This window comes from Amblyomma americanum, chromosome 10 (assembly GCF_052857255.1).
Source record: "Amblyomma americanum isolate KBUSLIRL-KWMA chromosome 10, ASM5285725v1, whole genome shotgun sequence".
Taxonomy (NCBI): Eukaryota; Metazoa; Arthropoda; class Arachnida; order Ixodida; family Ixodidae; genus Amblyomma; species Amblyomma americanum.
This window is the reverse complement of record NC_135506.1, coordinates 53,762,051-53,783,805: the sequence shown is the minus strand read 5'-3', so window position 1 is coordinate 53,783,805 and position 21,755 is coordinate 53,762,051. Positions and strand designations below refer to the sequence as shown.

Sequence of the window (21,755 nt, the reverse complement as noted above, 5' to 3'; positions counted from 1 at the left end):
CTAAGTCGCTTTGCAGGTGTAATGGGTCACTGTTAGTGATGCTGCTGTAGATGATGCATTCGTCAGCAAACAACCGAACAGTCGATTATAGGTTATGCAAAAGATTGTTAATGGAGATTAAAAATATTTAGTAGAGTGTCTACAATGGTGCCTTGTGACACACCAGAGGTTACAGGGTACACTGAATACATGCAGTTGTTACTGAATTTGAATTGCTGGCGGTTAGGCAGAAAATCTTTTAGGCAGTTGATTACAAAGAGGTTTAAGTTCAAGGGTGAAAGTTTGTGTAAGAGTCATTTGGGGCATTTTTAAAGTCAAATAAAACTGAATCCACAGGTATAATATCCATGCTCGGAATAATATCATTACCAAATAGAGCTGAGTTGAACAGGAAAGGCTTCTTTAATAATCCATGTTGGTTAGGTTTAGAAAATTTGACAGACTATAAAATAAAATAAACTAACCGGAGAAAGTGTTTGTGTTTGGACAATAAAATTCTGTTTTCTTTTTAGCTACCAGTCCCACTTAGTGATGCCAAACTTGGAGAACTTACCAGTAGTTGCTGCTGAAAGATGTTCATGCTTGGGATTTACTCAGAGTCAGAAATGGGTACATTCTTCAGGCGACTTATTATATGCACTCATAGCCTTTTTAAACCACCTGCTTTCTTCACAACCACACTAGGTGCATTGGTAGCTCATGGCTGTGTCTCCAGCACTTCTTCATCGAAAATCTCATTAGCTTTCTTCTCAAGAGTAGGCAGGTGTTTGAACGTGCCAGTTTGGCTATGAAGTCTTTGTCCAGATCTATTATTATGCGTACCCTGTAAGAAAGTTTTGCAATCACCATGTTTAATGTATTGCATCGAGTAAGAAAAAGTACAAGATGCCAGTGTGAACAATATTGTTACCTGACGACAAGCTGATGAAGACAGGACTACATGACGGATGGTGAGGGCATGATTTAATGGCTGTAGGCCTATCTTGAACGCTGGTTGCCGCGCTACTGCGCACTTTCTCGTATTCTAGTCTGCGACAGTATGTTTTGTGTTCATGAACAGTAACCTGCAGGAAACTGACATATACTGACATTTTCCTTATCTGTTTACTGCCCAGGAAGCTGGGTTTTTGTTTTGAGTATTCTTTGTATAGATGTTCTCTGACTGGTCCAGATATAACGATCATTGCTTATAACGATCAGATTTTCTATTTTTCTCAACATTATACTATCGAGCCAGCTTATAACAAACATGAGCGTCATGCGGTGTCCGCTCGTTATATCCCGAAGTTCGTAGTAAGTGGACCACAGCTTTAAAGACAGTTGCTTGTCAAAACAAGATTTTTTTTGTGCACAAAAGTCCGTGTTGGACGTCTGTTTCTCCAGTGCTGATCCAATGAGGGAGGTTTGCAGTTTATTTAAAGCAGAAGCGTGCTATCGCCAAGGCCCTTGGCATAGACAAGCTGCCTGAGGCTTTCTATGTAGCTCATTGCTACAGGCGCGCTTATGGGTGCTGACTCCTAAGTTTCACCCTCATCTGATTCTTCCGCGTCACTCTCGTCCCGCTCTACAGAAACGATGCCCTCGTCCGTGCACGGTTCCGCGGTGTCGGCATCGCCATCGACAGAAATAAGATCATTCCAACCAATGTATTGCCCCCCCCCCATGTCGGAGTCGACGACGCGCTGCCACAAATCTCTGCCAGGCTGGTCATCTTCCGGAGCATAAGGCTAGGCATAAGACACTGTGTCGACGAAGCTGGCCTTGCGGAAGCATTTCCGCTCGCCAGTGGCCGTCACCTCCACCCAGGCCGCTTTCATCATCTCTACCGCTGAATACAATGGAAATGGGCACGGTGTGCCCGTCCGTTATCCCGAATTACAACCAGGGCCCGAGATTTGAATGAACCCATCGACATATCCACACAGCAACAAGAGTGACAAAAGTGTGCACAGGCAGCAATCAAGCCAGTTGAGCTAAATTTACAGACGCACAGCGCCAGAAGAGAGACCATTGAGGGGCGTCCGTGAGTAACAGTGCAGCCACCTCTTGGCTCCCACGAAAGGCCTGCTTCACGGAGCGTGTCCTCTGCAATTGGCACCAGCGGCGGCATTGTTGATCGCTGAGGCCACGCACGGATTTGCAAGAGTGAGGAGAGGGGAGCAGAGTTGCGAGGAGCGGTGGCAGAGCGATGTTGGAAGGCGCGTCGACGGGGAAGGGTAGCTTTCTCGGCAGTGGCATGAAACTTCGCGGGCAGTTGGCCTGGGATGAGTCTCGGGAAAACATGCAGCGCGCCGGGTGCACAAAGGGGTCGGAGGCAGGTTATCTCGCATCGCAGCACCGGGTTTACACCGTCCGCTGTAACCGATCAGCAGGGCTTAATGACGTTCGTTATACGTGTGATTTTGTGCCATCATTGAAACAATGTATATTTTGACGGTCACACAGGTCTCTTTCGTTTTAAGTGAAAGTTTGTCTTAAGTGGGGCCGTTATATGTGAGCTCTACTGTAAGTGGATTGCACTGTATTATAAATGTGGAGATCTCTGTTCCAATATGATGTGTTGTCTTTACATTTTGGTATTGCAATGGAATATTTAAATGTTGATCCTTGCTGGTCCATATTAATTGCCTGCTCTGTTTAATGCTTTGTTATACACAGGAAACTTAGTTCAATAATCCTTATTGAGCTTGATGCTTGCTCCTGCTGGAGGTTTTGAAGACGCATTTCTACATTAAAGTCACTGTAGGATTTTTTGCCCTGTCATTTCATGGCACACTAGTTTCTGAGTGACATTCAATGATTTCCCTATAGTTGAAAAGAAATACCGTTGGTCGAGCAACGCTCAGATGAATGCAACATGCAAGTCACTTGTCTATGCATTCGAGTACTTAATTGCAAACTGTTGCAGTAATCCTCTTGTTCTGGCTCTTGTAAAACACTCCTGCCTTCTTCTGATGCCATGCTTATGGTCTTCACTTCTTCCCACTGATCAATTCTTGTCTTGTCAGTAGCAAGCACATGCAACGGAAGCAGAGCAAATGTTTTTTTTTTCCTTCTGCATGTTCTGTGTTTGGGTGTGGCAGATAACATTCTTTTTTTTATTGACTGTGTGCATTATTTTTCTTCTCTTCAAAAGATTGTCGACTTTTTACTTTAATGTGTCCATCCAGCAAAGTAATTGTTTAGCCCGAATGGACAAGTCTCTAGAAGCTTGTAGGTATGACACAGGTATCTGAATCCCTGAACAACCTCTGCCCTGAGTCATTTTTATGTGTCCAAGTCCATCGCTGGTGTTGAAACTCTTCAGCTGACATTTTAGTTACCGCACCATCGTTGCTATAGTACTTTGCAATTTCACTGAGCACCTTCGCCTTGCAATATTCATTATATGTTGTTGCAGAAAAATGCTTGCAAAAAAAATCAATCAGTTGAGATGGTTATTGCTGGCTGAAGATTTATCTTCTGTTTTTCTTTGTTTTTCAGGCTGAAAGCCCGTCTTCACACGTTTTTGATTAAGTTCAAGTGTCCACTTTAGCCATCCGTGTTATAATTAACTCTGGAAAGATATGTTCCTTGCCTTCTGTTCTATGTGCAGTGCACTATGTTCAGGCATGTTTTGGTGTTTGTGATGACATGCTCTTCACGTTTAAGGGTTACTGGCAAAATCCTCTGCTTCTTTCATTATGCATTTTCAGATGTTTTACCGCTTTCCTATTTTTACACAGATTTGCTTCGCACGTTTTCACTTTTCTGTTCTCATGGGCATTTAATTTCCGGCCATTTCATGCCTCGAATGTACACCTTGATATACTACTGAGGTGAAGCTGTGGAAATGGCCACGAGATTAGTTTTAGTTACTTGAAGATCCTGTTTAAAGATCATGCCCATCTAATTAGTAATAGGTGCTATAGCCAACACTGGTCAACACAAATTTTAATTGATGATTTTAACAGTCGAATTGCAGAATGGAGATTCAGTGATCTTATTTAGAAATACTGTGTTACGTGTTTGTTTTGAGCTTCGGTCCCTTCCTTGGTGTATTGCATTTGCTAGATGTCTTCTGAAATTGTGCATATACATAAGTTAAGGAGTAACAGGGAATGTTGATTAGAAGGTGTAGTAAACATTCTTTCCTAATGGCTTCGTGAACTGTGGGAAGCAGTTCTTTCTTCTTCAGCTTCTAGATCTCACCTATGTGTGTCCATGTGCTGTGCTGTTTTTGAGTAAGCTCGAAGCAGGCTTCTAGATGTGGTATGGCATGTAATAATTATAATAGTTAGCACACATTAGTGTTTGCAATAAAAAATTTTTGTTTGTACATGCTTCTGGGATTTAACCTGTGTTGTGCAGTCCGAGAGCTCCGTCAGCTTCTAACGGGCCCCACCACTGAGTGTTTTAATGAGGGACGTATCTTGTTGTTATTCCATGAGATTGGTTGGGAAAATTGTGTATCGCACAATGGTCCATCCATGGTTTCATTGTCTGCTTTTTGGGACTGTGGCTGAAAATTATTTTTGAGGCCATGTTGTGAGGGGAATTTTTTTGTGTGTGGTTGCAGCTTTTTATGATGTCAGAGTATGGTTTTATGTATGGATGGCTCAAACGTGGCTATAATAAATTGTACTTCTTTAGATCCCATAGATTGGCTGCTAATTTGCAATGGGTACTTTGCCCCTTAAAACTATTTCTTGCAGATGTGCTTGATCCTGTTCTGACTTTATTTATGAGGTGAAACTGGTGAGCAAGATGAAGGTGTGAAAGAGAGTGCTGATTTTGTGGCTTCTTGCCATTTCTTCTATTACTAACAGTGGTCGGAACCCATGCTAGCGTCTTATAATGTCTGTAGGCTTTTGGTTACCTAGAATGTCGCTTTTTTTTTTCTGTGTTGTGCTGGGGGTGGCTTTTCATGCTGAAGAACGCATGCTACCTTGCTATGTGAAATTTTCTATATGAGGATCAAGTTTTCTTCAAGTCTTACTCAATTTGACAGCACATATTCTGACACCATAACTAAATCTTTGTGAAAATTTCGTCACCATATGTTAATACTCTTGGGAGGTGGGCCAGTAGTCGTTCATGCCCTGAAAGATATCCCTGCCATTTTACAAATGATATGCTTTCTTCTATTGCCCAGGCTCAACCAGATCTTGGAGCAGGAGTGACTTACTGCCTCAACATAGGCCAGAAGTAGGAAGATGCCGGTTCCTGTGCTCTGAGCGTGGGTACTCCACAAATGTTAGCACTCACTTTAAAGACCACCAGAGGACACACACCGGAAAGCGCCCCTTCGGGTGCACCCAATGCAACAAGAGCTTCGCCACCAGGTGCAACCTGGTGGAGCATATTCGCATCCACACAGGCGAGAGGCCGTACCAATGCATACATTGCAGCAAGAACTTCACTCTAAGCAGCAACCTGATACGGCATGTTCGTACCCACACAGGCGAGAGGCCATTCCGATGTACACATTGCAGCAAGAGCTTCACTCAAGGCAGCAACCTGAAACAGCATCTTCATATTCACACAGGCGAGAGGCCATACCGGTGCAACCTATGCCCCATGGCTTTTGCACACAGTGCAAACCTGAGACATCATGTGCGAAGAACACATACTCACAAAAAACCATCTGAGTGATCCTTTTGCTCCAGCGCGTTTGCAGAAACAGTGCTGACAATACTTCTAAGCCGGGGTGTGTTCTACGAGCACTGAGTGGTGACCAGACACTTGCACAGTTATGTGACCTTTCTTCTGATCCTGCTAGTAGACTGCTTCAAATTCATGTTTCTGTTTTGGTACTGTTATTGTCAAAGTGGCATGTTGGACCCTTTGAACATGTTCATGTACTCTTTGCATGTGTTTGCTGCTACCAGACTGGTGGAGCTCTCTGAAACTGTTGTCTTCATGTAATCATCTTCATAAATTCTGTAAACGATGCCTCAGCTTTTGTTGTTTTTTTAGATTGTAATATGTTTGTTTAATTATTTAATTGTACCTGAAATGCCCACAAGGGTGCGTTACATAAACAGCACATAAAGACAAAAAAATAGAACACGTAAACTAACCGGAGGTAGGAGTTTTGTTTAGACGAGAAAATGGAAGTGAAAATGAAACGCAGGACGTGACGATGGGTGTGACGGGAGGGACGAACTCAGAAGAGAAGGTGTAGGGCTTGCTATTGCAATGAAAGAGATGAACAGGTGATCGCATGAGTGCTGGTCCACAAAGCTTCCGGGACATAGGTCATCTTGAGCCGACGGCCGAGGTCGGGCACACTAAATGTCATGGGCAGGAGGGCTGTTTGCCCCTGTGTCTCAAACCGGTCGAGATGCATAGAGTCTGGTCAGTAGGTTCAGTGCGTCTTTTTTTTGGACGGGGCTGGCTGGGGCAAACAACGAGGCCGGATCTGGTCAGGCGGCTCCAGGCACTGTCGAGCGGGGTGGGCACCAGACTGACGACCATGGCAGACACAGCATGCCGAAGCAATTGGAATGTCGTGGTGATGATACCCCGCACTTCCACCAAATGCTATGTTACTTGACTGCAAGCCGATGAAGACAGGAATACATGAAAAGTGGTGATGGCATGATTTAAGGGTGGAGGGCCTAGCACGAGCACTCAGTGCTGTGCCACTGCCCAGTGCCCACTTTGTTGTCTTCAAGTGTGTGACAATATGTTAGTTTTTTGCTCAAGAGCAGCATTGTCAAGGAAACTGACATTTGAGATGTCCATTTTCTGCCTAAGAAGGTTGGGTTTTTGCCAAGAATATTTTTTTCTACATGTTCTGTGACTCTGGTCCAGATATAACAATACATATACAATACATATTACATTTTTCTTAACCTTACAAGTGGATTGCACTGTATCCGTAGGTTAGAGATGCCAGTTCCAAGATGATGGAGTGTTTTTAAGTTTATTGCAATAGAAATTGCAATGTTGATCCTTGCTAGTCCGTATTGTCTGATCTGTTTGATGCCTTGTAGCACACAGGAAACTTAGTTCAATTATCCTTGTTGTAAGTTTTTATGGCACATTTCTAAATTAAAGTCATCATATTGCTTATTGCCCTGTCATTTCAATGCACAGTAGTTTTTGAGTGACATTCAATGATTTGCCTAATTTTTAATAGAAATACTTTGTGTTAAGCTAATGTCTAAAGGATCCAAAATGAAAGCCACTTGTTTACATTTGCGCACTTACATGCAAACTATTGCAGTAATCCTTTTGTTCTGGCTTTTCTAAAACACTCCTGCCTTATGCCATGCTCATGTTTTTCACTTCCCCATGTTCATTGCACGTCTTGCTAGTAGCGAGCGCATGTGACGGAAGCAGAGCAAAAGTTTTTTTTCCTTCTGCATGTTCTGTGTTTGGGTGTGGCAGATTAGACTAATCCCTTTTTTAATGACTCTGTGCATTATTTTTCTTCTCTTCAAAAGAGGGTTGACTTTTTACTTCAATGTGTCCATCTTGTGTGTGAGGATCAGCAAAGTAATTGTTTCGCCCGAATGGACAAAGTCTCTAGAAGCTTGTAGGTATGTTGCAGGTATCAGAATTCTTGAATAAGCGCTTCCCTGAGCCATTTATCTTGGTGTCGAAGTCCTTCGCTGGTGTCTAAACTTGTCATCGGGCATTTTTATTATCCCACCTTCTTTGCTGTGGCATTTTGCTCTATTGTTATGTCTCACACTTTTGATGAAGTCCAAGTCTCCACTTTAGCTATCCATGTTATAACTCTTTGTCAAGACTTTTCTTCTATCACTAACATTGGACAAAACTCATGTTAGTGTCAGTGTCTCATAATGTCTGTAGACTTTTAGTTGCCTAGAATTTCACTGTTTTTTTTTGTGTGTGTGATGGGCTGGGGCCAGCTTTTCATGCTGACGAATGCATGCTACCTTGCTAGGTGAAATTTTGTATATGAGTATCAAGTTTGCTTCAAGTTTTACTTCCTTACTCTATTTGACAGCACATGTTCTGACACCATCACTAAATCTTTGAAAGTTTCGTCAAAATATGTTAATCCTTTTGGGAGGCTGGCCAGCTGTCATCCATGCCCTGAAACATATCCCTTCCATTTTACAAAAGATGTGCTTTCTTCCATTGCCCAGGCTCAACCAGAACTTGGAGCAGGAGTGATTTACTGCCTCAACAAAGGCCAGAAGCAGGAAGAGGAAGATCTCGTTTCCTATGCACTCAGTGTGGGTACTCCACCAATAAGCACACTAGCTTCAAGCACCACGAGAGGACACACACCGGAGAGCGCCCCTTCCGGTGCACCCAATGCAACAAGAGCTTTGCTGCCAAGAGCAGCCTGGTGGGGCATATTCGCATTCACACTGGTGAAAAGCCGTACCGATGCACATTTTGCAGCAAGGACTTCACACTGAATGGCAACCTGACACAGCATCTTCGTATCCACACACGCGAGAGGCCATACCAGTGCACACATTGCAGCAAGAACTTCACTCTGAGTAGCAACTTAACACGGCATCTTCGTATCCACACAGGCGAGAGGCCATACCAATGCAACTTATGTCCCATGGGTTTTGTATGCAGTTCTGAGCTGAGTTGCCATGTGCGAACTCACACCCGCAAAAAACCATCAGTATGACACTTCTCCTTCAGCATCTTTGCAGGAAAGAATACTGACAAAACTTCTAAGCCGCGGTGTGGTCTACCAGCATTGAGTGGTGACAGGACACTTTTACAGTTATGTGACCTTTTTCTGATCCTGCGAGTAGACTGCTTGAAATCCATCTTTCTGTTTTGGTAGTGTTATTGTCAAAGCGGCATTTTGTGCCCTTTGAAAATGTTCAAGTACTCATTGCTTGTGTCTTCTGCAACCAGATTGGTGGTGGACTTTCAACTTTTTTCTCCATGTAACCACCTTCATCAGTTGAAAAATTTTTTAAACTGTGCATTAGCTTTTTTTTGTAATGCAACACATAAACGAACTGGAGGTGGCATTTTTGTTCGGACGAGAAAGTTCTGCTTTCTTGTTGGCTGCCAGCGCGACTTAGCCATGCCAAATTTGGAGAACTTATGTGAAATTTCTGCTGAAAGATGTTCACTCTTGTCACTGACTCTCCGTCTGAAACGGGTGCATTCTTGAGGCAACATATGCACTCGTAGCCTGTTAGAACCACCTGTTTTCTGTGGAACCACAAGTGGTGCATTGGTACCTGAGGGCTGTTTCCAGGACTCCATTGAAAATTTCATCAGCTTTCTTCTCAAGAGTAAGCAGGTGTTTAGATGTGCCAGTTTGGCTATTAAGTCTGTCCTGCTCTATTGTTATGTGTACCTTGGAAGAAAGCTTTACAATGACCGCATTTAATATATTGCATCGAGCAAGAAGAGGTGCCAGATGTCATTGTGAACAATATTGTTACCTGACGGCAATCTGATGAAGACAGGACTACATGACGGGTGGTGATGACATGATTCAATGGTAGATGGCGCGAGCGCTCCGTGCTGCGCCACTGCTCACTTTGTCATCTAGTCCGTGATGCAGCCCGTGGCCACCAAGTGATCGTCCTGATCGAGGAAGCTTGAAGAATGACAGTGAAGATGAAACACAGGATTCGACGGTGGGCATGACTGGTGGGAAAAATGCAGAAGAGAACATGTTTGTCGTCACAGTGAAAGAGATCACCAGATAATTGCACAAGTGCTGGTCCACAAAGCTTACGGGTGGGACACAGGTTAGCTTGAGCCAATGGCCGAGGTCCTTTGGTGCACTAAATGGCAATGGCAGGAGGGCTGCGTCTCTCGGATCGGCCGGGTCGCATAGGGTCTGTTTAGTACGATCAGTGCGTCATGTTTTTTGGTTGGGGCGGGGACGGATTGGGGCAAACGAAGTAGTCGGTTCTGGTCAGGTGGGCTCAAGCACCATCGGGCGTGGGGGCCAGGAACACAAGGCCGATGATCATGGCAGATGCAGCATGCCAAAGCTCCAGGACCATCATGGTGGTGATTACTCCGCACCTCACACCAAATGTTACGTGATGGCAAGCCGATGAAGACGGGACTACATGGCAGGTGGTGATGGCATGATTTAATGGCGGTGGGCCGAGCTCGAACGCTCAGTGCCGGGTCACTGCCCAGTGCCCACTTTGTCTTCTAGTCTGCCACAATATGTTAGTTTTGTGGTCAAAAACAGCAGTGTGAAGTAAACTGACATATAATGACATTTAACATTTCTGTTTTCTGCTCAAGAAGGTTGGGTTTTTGCTCAGAATGTTCTTTTCCTGGATTTTTTCTGACTCTGGTCCAGATATAAGGATAATCACTTATAATGATCAGATATTACGTTTTTTTCAATATCGTTATAAGTGGATTACACTATTCTAAATTTAGATGCCTCTTTGTCACAGACCAACGGGATGTGGCCCATTGAGATAGAGCAGGGGAGGGGGCTCACAGAGAAGTAACAGGGTTGCAGCACAGCTGCCTGCGAGGGAACCGTCGAGGTCTTTCTCAGCGGCCATCGGCAAACCAAACCCACAGTGGAGTTCTGAGGAAGTGTGGCAATTTGAAGGACGGTGGTGCAGATGCGCTGTTGGCCGAAACTCGAGCGTCCAGGCCTGGCCAACTCTGCCACAGCTGTCATGGAAGACACAAGCCTTGTGCGCTTTCACCTGCATTCTCGAAGGTGGAGGTCTCCAGCGCGCACCGGGGGAGTTTTTCCGGTTACGGCGTCCCTTCTGCCCCGTCTCCGCGTGGCGAAACAAAGAGAAAGCGTCGTGATGATTGGAGGGAAACTAGTGGCCACCGGCCCCGTGCAGGGAGCTGGGTACAGTCGAGAGAAGACAGGCAGCATAAGATGTTGGGTGGTGTGTCCGCGACATTGGTGGCCGAATTACCGCGCCGAGGCACGCATTCTATAGCACAAGGCCTGCCGCCTAGGAGCCAACGCTGCATCGACAGCCACCCGAACCGGAGTCGTCACCTTGGCCCCCGTATTTGAACTGTCCGCCAGACTTTTCCTTTTTCTTCTCTATGTAACATAATTTTGTTCATCTAATGCATTGTACCCCTCTATTGTACTTGACGTACTTGGACGGATTAACTTCTGCATTGTGTCTCCTGCTTGTCGCATTTCGTGTTTTGTATTGTTCTTTCTGCCGTTCCACCTGTTCGTTTTTACCTTGTCTTGTTCCCTGCCACCAAGTAAAGTGTGTTTTAGAAACCTCAACCTATTGAGTTCCTTCTCGATCACCGACACACGTGCACCACGTACGGGTTGACCGACGTTTACAAATAAATGCTGTCCAACACTTGCCTTTAGGCCACAGGGACGCGTAAAGCGGCTCCTGTGCCTCGATGGCTTGCGCCAGGCAACCGGTCGACGAGCGGTAGTTGTGACAATAATTGGCATCCGCGACAGAACTGGTCAGCCATGTGTCGGGGCTGAGGCTTCGAAGGGACTCAACGAGAGGGTCAAAAGAGGGTCGTGCTAGTGGTTAGATTTCCACTGCTTGCTGAGCACTATGGCAGAGGCCGAGTTTGACAAACTGGTAGAGCAGGGAAGAAGTTTCACCCTCGAAGGTAAAGAACTTTTCTCATTTAACAGGAGCATGTTAAGCTCCGAGAAGAGAGAAATGGAGAACGCGCTTTGTGCAAGGAAGAATCTGAACGCGAAAGCGTTTAGAGAGATGAGTTAAAGAGGCAGGGAGAGGAAGCCAAATTGAGGATGGCCTTGCTTGAAATGGAAAAAGAGGCAGAGAAAGGAATCTAAATTAAGGACGGCCTTGCGTGAAGCCTAAAAGGAGGTGTAGTTGTTGAGGCGGTAACACGCAGGTACCTCTGAAATGTACTCCAGGTCCAAGTCGGAAGAGGGGGGGACGGTGCAAGGAACCCGCACAAAGTTCAGCCTGTTTTCAAAGAACAGCGCGATGACCTCTATGCCTATCACGTGGAACAGAGCCAAGGCTGGCCACGGGACCAATGGTCCACGTTTTTGAGTCTGTGAATGAGTGGCGAGGCGCTGAGCATTTTTAGTCGAATGTCTGCGCCTGATTGTATGAGCTACGGCAAGTTAAAGCGAACTTTAATGCTGCGATTTCGATTGACGGAGGAAGGATTCAGAGAGAAGTTTAAGGGGGCATCGCCCATGAATGAGGAAACGTGCTCCCAGTTTGTGACTCGACTTGGGAACTTCCTCGAGCGGTGGGTAGAGCTTTCTAGCACCAAAAAGGAGTATAATGCATTGTTTGAGCTGATTGTTAAGGACCAGTTCCTTTCAAGCTGCGTTGCGCCGCTGGAACTCTTTCTTAAAGAGAAAAAGGATCTTACCCTTGAAGAAATGCTAGAAAGAGTGGAGCAGTTTGTGGACGCTCGCACGTGGGCGAATTTTTCGAAACGGCCAGCTGCAAGGAGGGAGTCATCAGCTACAGCAAGCTCTGAGGAAAAGGGTGAAAAGAAAAGCTGGAGGAAGCCCGCTACGGAGCCGAAAGATCAGGAAGTGCAGAAATGTTTCCTTTGTTCATGCACCGGGCCGAAAACTGCCACGTTAGCAGTGCGGAAGGCAACAGCCAACCTCCGAAATGTTTTAAGTGCGGCCGAGAAGGTCATACTAGCTGGAAGTGTTGGCAGAAGGCTTCGACGAAGCCAAAAGACGCCGCTGAAGAGTCAGCACTGTTATGTATCCAGGACGGATATACTGAGTTAAGAAATGGGGCAAACGTTCCCGTTGGAGCCGGTCTGACTGATAAGGCCGGAACTGTGAGTGCGAAGCTTCCCGTAGTCAATGGTTTGGTCGGTGCAAAAAAGGTTCGAGTACTTGAGACACTAGGTGGAGCACGTACGGTGATCGTGAGGAGGAGCCTGGTCGAAGATGGTGATCTCACGGGATTGAGTTCCCCCGTTTACCTCCTCGATCGGTCTGTTCTCATGCTTCCCGAGGCTTGGGTCGCATTGACACCCCATACCTCAAGGGACGGCTTCGGGCGAAGTTTATGGAGGACCCCCTTTCTGATCTCGTATTTGGCAACGTTCAAGGTTCAAAAGTGCAAGATGCCGGGCTAGTTGGTAATCCATGATGAAAAAACAGCGCAAGGAACGAGACGAAAACACGAAGGAAGAAGACACAGACACGGGCGCTGACTAACAACTGAAATTTTTATTTCGAAGCAGGACACATATATAAAGTACAAAGATGGGGGTGTTTCCAAGGCGATCCTGCACAATCACCGAAACAGTGTGGTCACGTCCAAGGGTACAAACGATAAAAAGGTGAAAAGGCCGAAAGAAAGACAAAGAGGCGATAAAACCACGGTGTAAGAGGCCAGGACGGAAGGTGAAAGCGAGGAAAACGATGAAAACAGATATGCACGCGCCAAAAGGGAAAAAACAGCGTTAAACTAACGGTAAAATCGGGACTAAAATCGCGGCACAAGGTGATTAACGAAAAAGACAGAGAGGGGCATTTAAGAACAGGATTAAACGTTTACCCTGCCTCTAAGAAAATCCAATTCTTTTTGCGACAAGCACAGGGAGGGTGTACTGACACATTGTTCCTTTGCGTTGTGGATTTCGAATGCTTCTACGATTTCCCTGGATATCCTATCCCGTCCTTTAGCAAGAATTGTGCAGCGATTGGAATCTGGGTAACAGGTTTCGTCCGGATCATCATCCTTACGTTTGCACTTTTTGCAGTGCTTGGCAAGGTGCCCAGAAATTGCCAAACTGTATACATTATTCCTGTGCTCTTGAAGCCTAATGTTGAGGCACCTGCCTGTTTGGCCAATATATCTCTTCCCACAGGATACGGGCAGAGAGTAGACGACGCCGGTTTTGCAGGGGACGAGTTGTTCCGAATGAGTCTGCCCACACCCACGGGCGATCAGAGGTTTGTTCACCTTCGGGCATAGGGCGGAAAGCTTGTTTGGCGCTGAAAAGACGACGTCAACCCCTGAACGTTTCGCGACCTTTTTGAGGCGGTGGCTGACCTCATGAATGTAGGGCATTACGACCACTTTTCTGTTCTCCCTGTTGGACGCCTCCTGCGCGTCATGTCGTCCTTGTTTCTTGGCGACGGGCCCGGCAACGGACACAATCGTATAAGCAGAAATCGTAGAAGCATTCGAAATCCACAACGCAAAGGAACAATGTGTGAGTACACCCTCCCTGTGCTTGTCGCAAAAAGAATTGGATTTTCTTAGAGGCAGGGTAAACGTTTAATCCTGTTCTTAAATGCCCCTCTCTGTCTTTTTCGTTAATCACCTTGTGCCGCGATTTTAGTCCCGATTTTACCGTTAGTTTAACGCTGTTTTTTCCCTTTTGGCGCGTGCATATCTGTTTTCATCGTTTTCCTCGCTTTCACCTTCCGTCCCGGCCTCTTACACCGTGGTTTTATCGCCTCTTTGTCTTTCTTTCGGCCTTTCCACCTTTATATCGTTTGTACCCTTGGACGTGACCACACTCTTTCGGTGATTGTGCAGGATCGCCTTGGACACACTCCCATCTTTGTACTTTATATATGTGTCCTGCTTCGAAATAAAAATTTCAGTTGTTAGTCAGCGCCCGTGTCTGTGTCTTCTTCCTTCGTGTTTTCGTCTCGTTCCTTGCGCTGTTTTTTCATCAACGTTCAAGGTGCCAGACATGCCGCCGGCCCGGATCCCAGTTGGAAGCTAGAGATGATGGCTGCGACGATGCACTCCTCGAAAGAGTTGGAGACACCAGGGAGTGGTAGCGCTGAGGAGGCGGACGCCACCGCTAAAAATGGGCTAGCAGCTTCTGCAGAAAGATGATGGTCAGACAAATGCCGTGGTGACGAGGGGGCAGGCCCGGGAGAAGGGACAACTAAGGGGCTCAGAGTGTCGAGCAACTCGAAAACGAAGACAGCTTTCGCTTCAGGCAATATGCATTTCCAGTTCCACTATGCTGTTCAGCATAAAGACCGCCCCCGCGGTATTCAGGAAGCTGATGCGTAGCACCCTTTCGGGGTTAGCGGACTATATGAGTGGGGTAGGCTAATTGACACAGGCGTGTTGTGTCCATTGTTGACGATCCTATGCAGTGATCTGTCATATAATCTTGCCTGTGATGACATTGTGTCGTAATATAAGTAAAGTGTATACTGTTTTAATGTGGCCACTGGCCATGTGTCATGAAATGCATGAATTGGACTTCATGGGGACTTCGCGAGTGAGTGCAATTCAGTGCGTGCAAACTGACAAGCGTCCGCGAGATCGGGTGCAGATACGTGTGTGAGAGGAGTGTCGTGTCAGTGTGCGCGTATGAAGTGATTGAATATCCGCATGTATGGCTATAGGTTGTAACTTGTAAGCCCATTTTGAGTGCTGATTGCTATTCTTTTATGTGTGATGCGGAACTGCTAAAGGTTTTTTCCGTGTTGCTATTGTTGCGATTTGTCGCTGGTCTGTGCCTAGTTAAATATTATTGCATAATATTCTTTAGTGGGGGCTGTGTCACAGACCAGCGGGACGTGGTCCATTGGGATAGAGTAGAGGAGGGGGCTCACGTAGAGCTGTAACAGGGTTGCAGCACGGCTGCTTGTGGGGGATCCGTCGAGGTCTTTCTCGGCGGCCATCGGCAAACCAAACCCACAGTGCAGTTCTAAGGAAGTGTGGCAATTTCAAGGACGGTGGAGCAGAGGCGCTGGTTGCCGAAACTCGAGCGTCCAGGCCTGGCCAATTCGGCGACGGCTGTCATGGAAGACATAAGTCTTGTGCGCTTTCTCCCGCACTCCCGAAGGCGCGGCTCTTCGGCGCGCTCCGGGGGAGCTGTGCCGGTTACGGCGTCCCCTCTGCCCCGTCGTCGCCGCGTGGAGAAGCAAAGAGAAGGCGTCCCGATGATGGGAGGGAAACTGTGCTTGCCGCCGGCCCGGTCCGGGTTGCGTGGACTTGGGTACAGTCAGGACACGACAGGCAGCAAAAGAGGTTGGATGGTGTGTCCAAGGTGTTGGGAGCCGAATTACCGTGCAGAGGCACGCATTCCATCGCACAAGGCCCGCTGCCTTCGAGCCATCGCTGCATGGACAGCCACCCGAACCGGAGTCGTCACTTTGGCCCCCGTATGTGAACGGTTCGCCGGACTTTTCTTTTTCTTCTCTATGTAACATTGTAATTTTGTACATCTAATGCATTGTATGCCCCTATTCTGCTTGACGTTATTGGATGGATTAACTTCTGCATTGTGTGTCTCCTGCTTGTCGCATTTCGTGTTTTGTTTTGTCCTTTCCGCCACTCACTCTGTTCGGTTTCACCTTGTTGTCTTGTTCCCTGCCGCCATTAAGTAAAGTGTTCGTTTTAAAAACCTCAACTTAGTGAGTTCCTTCTCGATCACCGATGCACCGACACACATACACCACGCACGGGCTGACCGACCTTTACAAATAACTGTTGTCCAAAATTCGCCTTTAGGCCAAAGGGAAACGTAAAGCAGCCCCTGTGCCTCGACGGCTTGCGCCAGGCAGCTGGTCGACAAACGGTAGTTGTGACACTCTTCCAAGATGATGTATTGTCTTTACGTTTAGGCATTCACATGGAAATTATAATTTAGATCCTTGCTGGCCCATATTAATTGCCTGCCCTGTTTGATGCCTTGTAGTACACAGGAAGCTTACTTCAATAATCCTTATTGTGTTTGATGCTTCTTGGCTAGAGGTTTTGATGACACATTTCTACATTAAAGTCACTGTAGGATTTTTTGTTCGGTCATTTCATGGCACACTAGTTTCTGAGTGACATTCAGTGATTCGACTAATTTTGAAGAGAAGTGCTATGGGTTGAGTGACTGCCTAAAGAATCCAACATGAAAGCCACTTGTCTGTGCATTGTGACACTTAAAGCGAAACTATTGCAGTAGTCTTTTTGCTGCCTTCTGATGTCATGCTCATGTTTTTCACTTGTCCCCGATGTTCAATTCTCCTTTTGTCATTAGCGAGCACGTGTGACGGAAGTAAAGCGAATGTTTTTTTTTCTTCTGCAAGTTTTGTGTTCTGGTGTGGCAGATAAGACTTCTTTTTTTATTTCTGACTGTGCATTCGTTTTCTTTTGTTCAAAAGAGGGTCGACTTTTTACTTCAGTGTGTCCATCTTGTGTGTGGGGATCAAGAAAATAATTGTTTAGCCACAATGAAGAAGCCTCTAGAAGCTTGTAGGTATGGCAGTTATCTGAACCCTTGAACAAGTGCTGCCCTCAGCCATTTTCTTTGCGTCCAAGGCCATCGCTTGCGTCTAAACTCTTCAGTAGACATTTTAGTTATTCCACCATCTTTGCAGTAGCATTTGGAATTCCAATGAGCACCTTCGTCTTGCAATATTCATTATTGTGTTTATGCAGAAAAATGCTTAGAAAAAAAAAGGAAGTTGTGCCAAAGAAAAATGCTGGCTGGAGATTTATTTCCTCTTTTTCTTTGTTTTTCAAGTTGAAAGCCAGTCTTTTTTGATGATGTCCAAGTCTGTCTTCTATTTGTGTTTTAACTCTCAGCCAAGACATGTTACCTGCTTTCTGTTCTTTATGCAGTGCAGTGTGTTCAAGAGTATTTTGGCATTTGTGATCATGCATGCTCTTCATGTTCAAGCAAAATTGCAAGAATGCTACGGCTGCTACATTATGCAATTTGGATGTTTTACTGCTTTCCTATATTTACACACATTTGCTTTGCACATTTTCACTTTTCTGTTCTCGTGGGCAGTTAATTTGCGGCCTTTTCATGCCTCGAACGTGCGCCTTGATGTACTGCTGAGGTGAAGCTGTAGACATTGCCATGAAATTAGGTGTAGTTGCTTGAAAGTCCTGTTTAAAGATCACGCTCGACTAATTATAATAGGTGCTATAGGCAACACTGATAAATACAAATTTTAATTGATGATTCTAACAGTCGATATGCGTGAGGAAGATTCAGTAAACTTATTAACAAACAGCGTGCCACGTGTTTGTTTTGAGTTTCCATCCCTTCCTTCATGCATTTGCGTTTGCTTGATGTCTTCTGCAATTGTGCGCATATGCACAGTTTCAGGAGCAATAAGGAACGTTGATTAGCAGGTGTAAGCGACGCTCGTTCGTATTGGCATTTTGAACTGTGAGGAACAGTTCTTATTCTTTCTTATTTCTCAGCTTCTAGATTTCACCTTATATATATATATATGCTTTCATGTGCTGTGCTGTTTTTCAGTAAGCTTGAGCGCAGTCTCCGAGATGTGGTATGGCATGTAATAACTATACTCGTTAGCACCATCACATCGGTTTTTCCAATGAAAAGTTTTCTTTGTGAAACTTCTGAGATTAAGGCTGTCTTGTGCATTCCGAGAGCTCCAAGTCAGCTCCAAGGCCCCACCACTAAGTGTTCTAACAAGTGACGTGTATGATTGTTATTCCTAGAGTTTGGTTGGGAAGATCGTGTACCCCTTAATGCTCCATCCGTGGCTTCATCGTCTGCTTTCAAGCACTATGGCTGAAAATGAGTTTTTGAGGTCTTGTAACGGAAATTTTTTTTGCGTTTGTTGTTCCAGCTCTCTATCACGCGAGACTATGGTTTACTTTATAAGTGACTAAAACATTGCGTCATAAATTATATTTCTTTACTGCCAATAGGTTGGCTGGTTATTTGCAATGGGAACTTTGCACCTTAAAACCGTTCTCTCCGGTGTGCTTGATGGCATTCGGACTTCTTTTATGAGATGACACTGATGGCACGATGGAGGTGTGACCGAGAGTGCTGGTTTTGCTACATTTTGCAATTTATTTTATTAATAAAAGTGGTCAGAACCCATGCTAGTGTCATAGTAGCTGAAAAATTTTAGTCACTAAGAATTTCAGTGCCTTATTTTCTTGTGATAAGCTGGTGATGGTTTTTCATGCTGACAAATGCAATCTACCTTACTAGGTTAAATTTTGTATGTGAGGAGCAAGTTTACTTCAAGTCATACTTTCTTACTCAATATTGCAGCGCATATTTTGTCAGCATAAATAAATCTTAGTGAAAGTGTCCTCATCTTATGTTAATCCTTCTGGGAGATGGGCCAGCAGTTATCCATGCCCTGAAACATATCCTTTCCATTTTACGAAACATATGCTTTCTTTTATTGCCCACGTTCATCCAGAACTTGGAGCAGGAGCGAGTTACTGCCTCAACAAGTGCCAGGAGCAGGAAGATCCCGCTTCCTGTGCCCTGAGTGTGGGTACTCCACCAATATCCACAGAAGCACCAGAGGAAACGTACCGGAGAGCGCCCCTTCCGGTGCACCCAATGCAACAAGGTCTTCGAAAGCAGGTGTAGCCTAGTGAGGCATCTTCGTATCCACACAGGCGAGAGGCCGTACCGATGCACACATTGCAGCAAGAACTTCACTCTGAGCAGCCACCTGAAGAACCATCTTCGTATCCACGCAGGCGAGAGGCCATACCGATGCAACTTATGTCCCATGGCTTTTTCTAGGAGTGCAAACCTGAGACATCATGTGCTAACCCACACCCACAAAAAACCGTCTGTGTGATGCTTTTGCTCCAGCACCTTTGGGGAAAGAGTACCGACAACATTTCTAAGCCGCGGTGGTTTCTACCGGCACTGAGTGGTGACCGGACACTTCCACAGTTATCTTACCTGTCTTCTGATCCTGCGAGGAGACTTTTTCAAACCCGTGTTTCTATTTTGCTAATGTTATAGCCAAAGTGGCATACTGTGGCCTTTGAACACGTTCAAGTTCTCTTTGCTTGGGCCTGCTGCAACCAGAATTGTGGTGTCCTGTACAGCTTTGTTGTCTCCGTGTAACCACCTTCATCAGTTCATAAATTGTGTAAACTGTGCCTCAGCTTTCTTTTTGAATGGAATAAATAAACTGACCGGAGATGATGTTTGTCTTTGGAAAAGGATATTTTTTTTTCTTGTTAGCTACCGCTACCACTTAGCCGCCCAAACATGGAGAAATTACGAGCAATTGGTGCTGAAAGATGTGCACTTTTGGTATTGACTCTGTCATTTATTGGCATTTATTTCTACGGTTGTTTAGTGTATGTTCGAAGATTAGTAATGCATTTAATAATGATGCGTTGTTTTTACGTATAGGCATTGCAATAAAAATTGTAATGCTGATCCTTTCTGATCCGTATTAATTGCCTGCTCTGTCTGATACCTCGTACTACACAGAAAACTCATTTCAGTAATACTTTTTTTCTTTGATGCTTGCTCTTGGCTGTAGGTTTTGATGACACATTTCTACATGAAAGTCATTGCAAGATTTATTGCCCTGCCATTTCATGGCCTACTTACTAGCTAATGAGTGAGATTAATGATTCACCTAATTTGTATACCCCTGTCACATGGGCAGTTTCAATGCCCATTGAGCAAGTGGACGTCGCACTCACGGGGGGTCTGAAAACCGCACGGCGGTTTTCAATGACCATTGAACTCTATAGATATCCTCTCAATGGAGGTTCGCGAATGGCCACTGGAATTCTTTGTCGAATCAACGAATCTAATCGAGAGGAGCTCAGGTAAACCAAAATGTCCAATGTGGGACTCTTTTTTTTGATTCCTTTGGAGTTTTTGTGTTCAGCGCACCACGTGGCAAAGCTAGGCCTAAAGCGGTCCAGCATTCCGCGGCGGACCGGGATCGCGGCGACCGCTTCGAGGGGTCACACCCAGCTTGTGATGTCGACCAAAGCTCGAAATATGTAAGTGGTAGAGTGAACGCCGGGCGGACCTGAGGAATTTGAAGTGCCCGGCGAGTGGTAGGCTGGCAAGAAAGGGAAATACGTGCCACTCGAGAAGAGCGCGCAGCTTTTTGCGAAGCAACGCGCTGCTGAAAAGCAAGCGGGCAGAAATATGGCTGCGAATTCAATAAAGAAGGAGATAACGTGGATCCCGAATGGAGCCGAAAAGATCGTATTGCAGCCACGTGGCGGCCTGGTGCACCTAGTCTAGTGTGGCACGTACCACCTATTTGACTGCCGCAATCAAGAGGGGGCCGGGAGTCAATTCACATGTGGAGGAGGATGACGTGGTCACCTTAAATATGAAGCAACACTCGATTCTTGTCACTACGAACGCAGAGAGAAAGCTGCACAATGCGAGCCTTATGCACATCATGCTCGACAACAAGAAGATAGCAAAGACAGCCTACGTGGCGACTCCGGAAGACCCGGCAAGGGCGTGATCGACGACATGCAACTAGAGCGTATTCCAACGACAAATTATGTACAGACTGGACCGGCGTGGCAATCCGAAGATTTTGGGCGGTCGGAGGTTCCGCAAATAAGCGAGAAGCATCTTACTCTCTTTAAGAAGAGAGAGATGTTCCAAGATACATTGTTCTGAACCGGGTTTGTCTAAGATGCCACGTAAACCGCAAAAAGTACGATGTTTGCTATGACTGCGGCTGACTCGGATACAGGGAAGCCGTTTGCCTGGACCCGAGCGACTACAAATGCAAAGGCTGCGGAATGGAGAAGCCACCGCGAGGCCACCAATGCGAGGTGAAATGCTAGCTATGTGGCAAAGGCCATGTACCTAGGTTTCATCGCGCATTGACCATTCACGTAAAGTGGCCGTTCCACCTTGTCACACTTCCGCTCGCTTAAATTCTTTCATCCCAACTACATCATCACTTGCCAGCAGATGTGGCACTCACCAACGATCTCTAGAATTTCAAGAAAAAGTTAAGCGCCTGCATTTCTTGTTCATGATATGTGTGCCCTTCTGTTCGCAGTCCCACATGAACTCTGTTTTGTTGATTATTAGTTTTGTGATTTGTTAGTTCTTGTTTTCTTTCTTCGTTTTTTTTTTCTGCAGCT

The 21,755-nt window shown here is 45.7% G+C and overlaps 1 protein-coding gene across 1 annotated transcript; it reads left to right on the top strand.

The window, feature by feature from the left end:
- The first annotated feature begins 3,191 nt into the window (after positions 1–3,191).
- On the top strand, positions 3,192–19,804 carry LOC144108307 (uncharacterized). The gene is made up of 3 exons (XM_077641571.1): positions 3,192–3,213; positions 8,106–8,602; positions 19,166–19,804. The coding sequence occupies exons 1-3, from the start codon at positions 3,192–3,194 to the stop codon at positions 19,457–19,459; spliced, it is 813 nt and encodes a 270-aa protein (XP_077497697.1). The 3' UTR covers positions 19,460–19,804.
- The last annotated feature ends 1,951 nt before the right edge of the window (positions 19,805–21,755 follow it).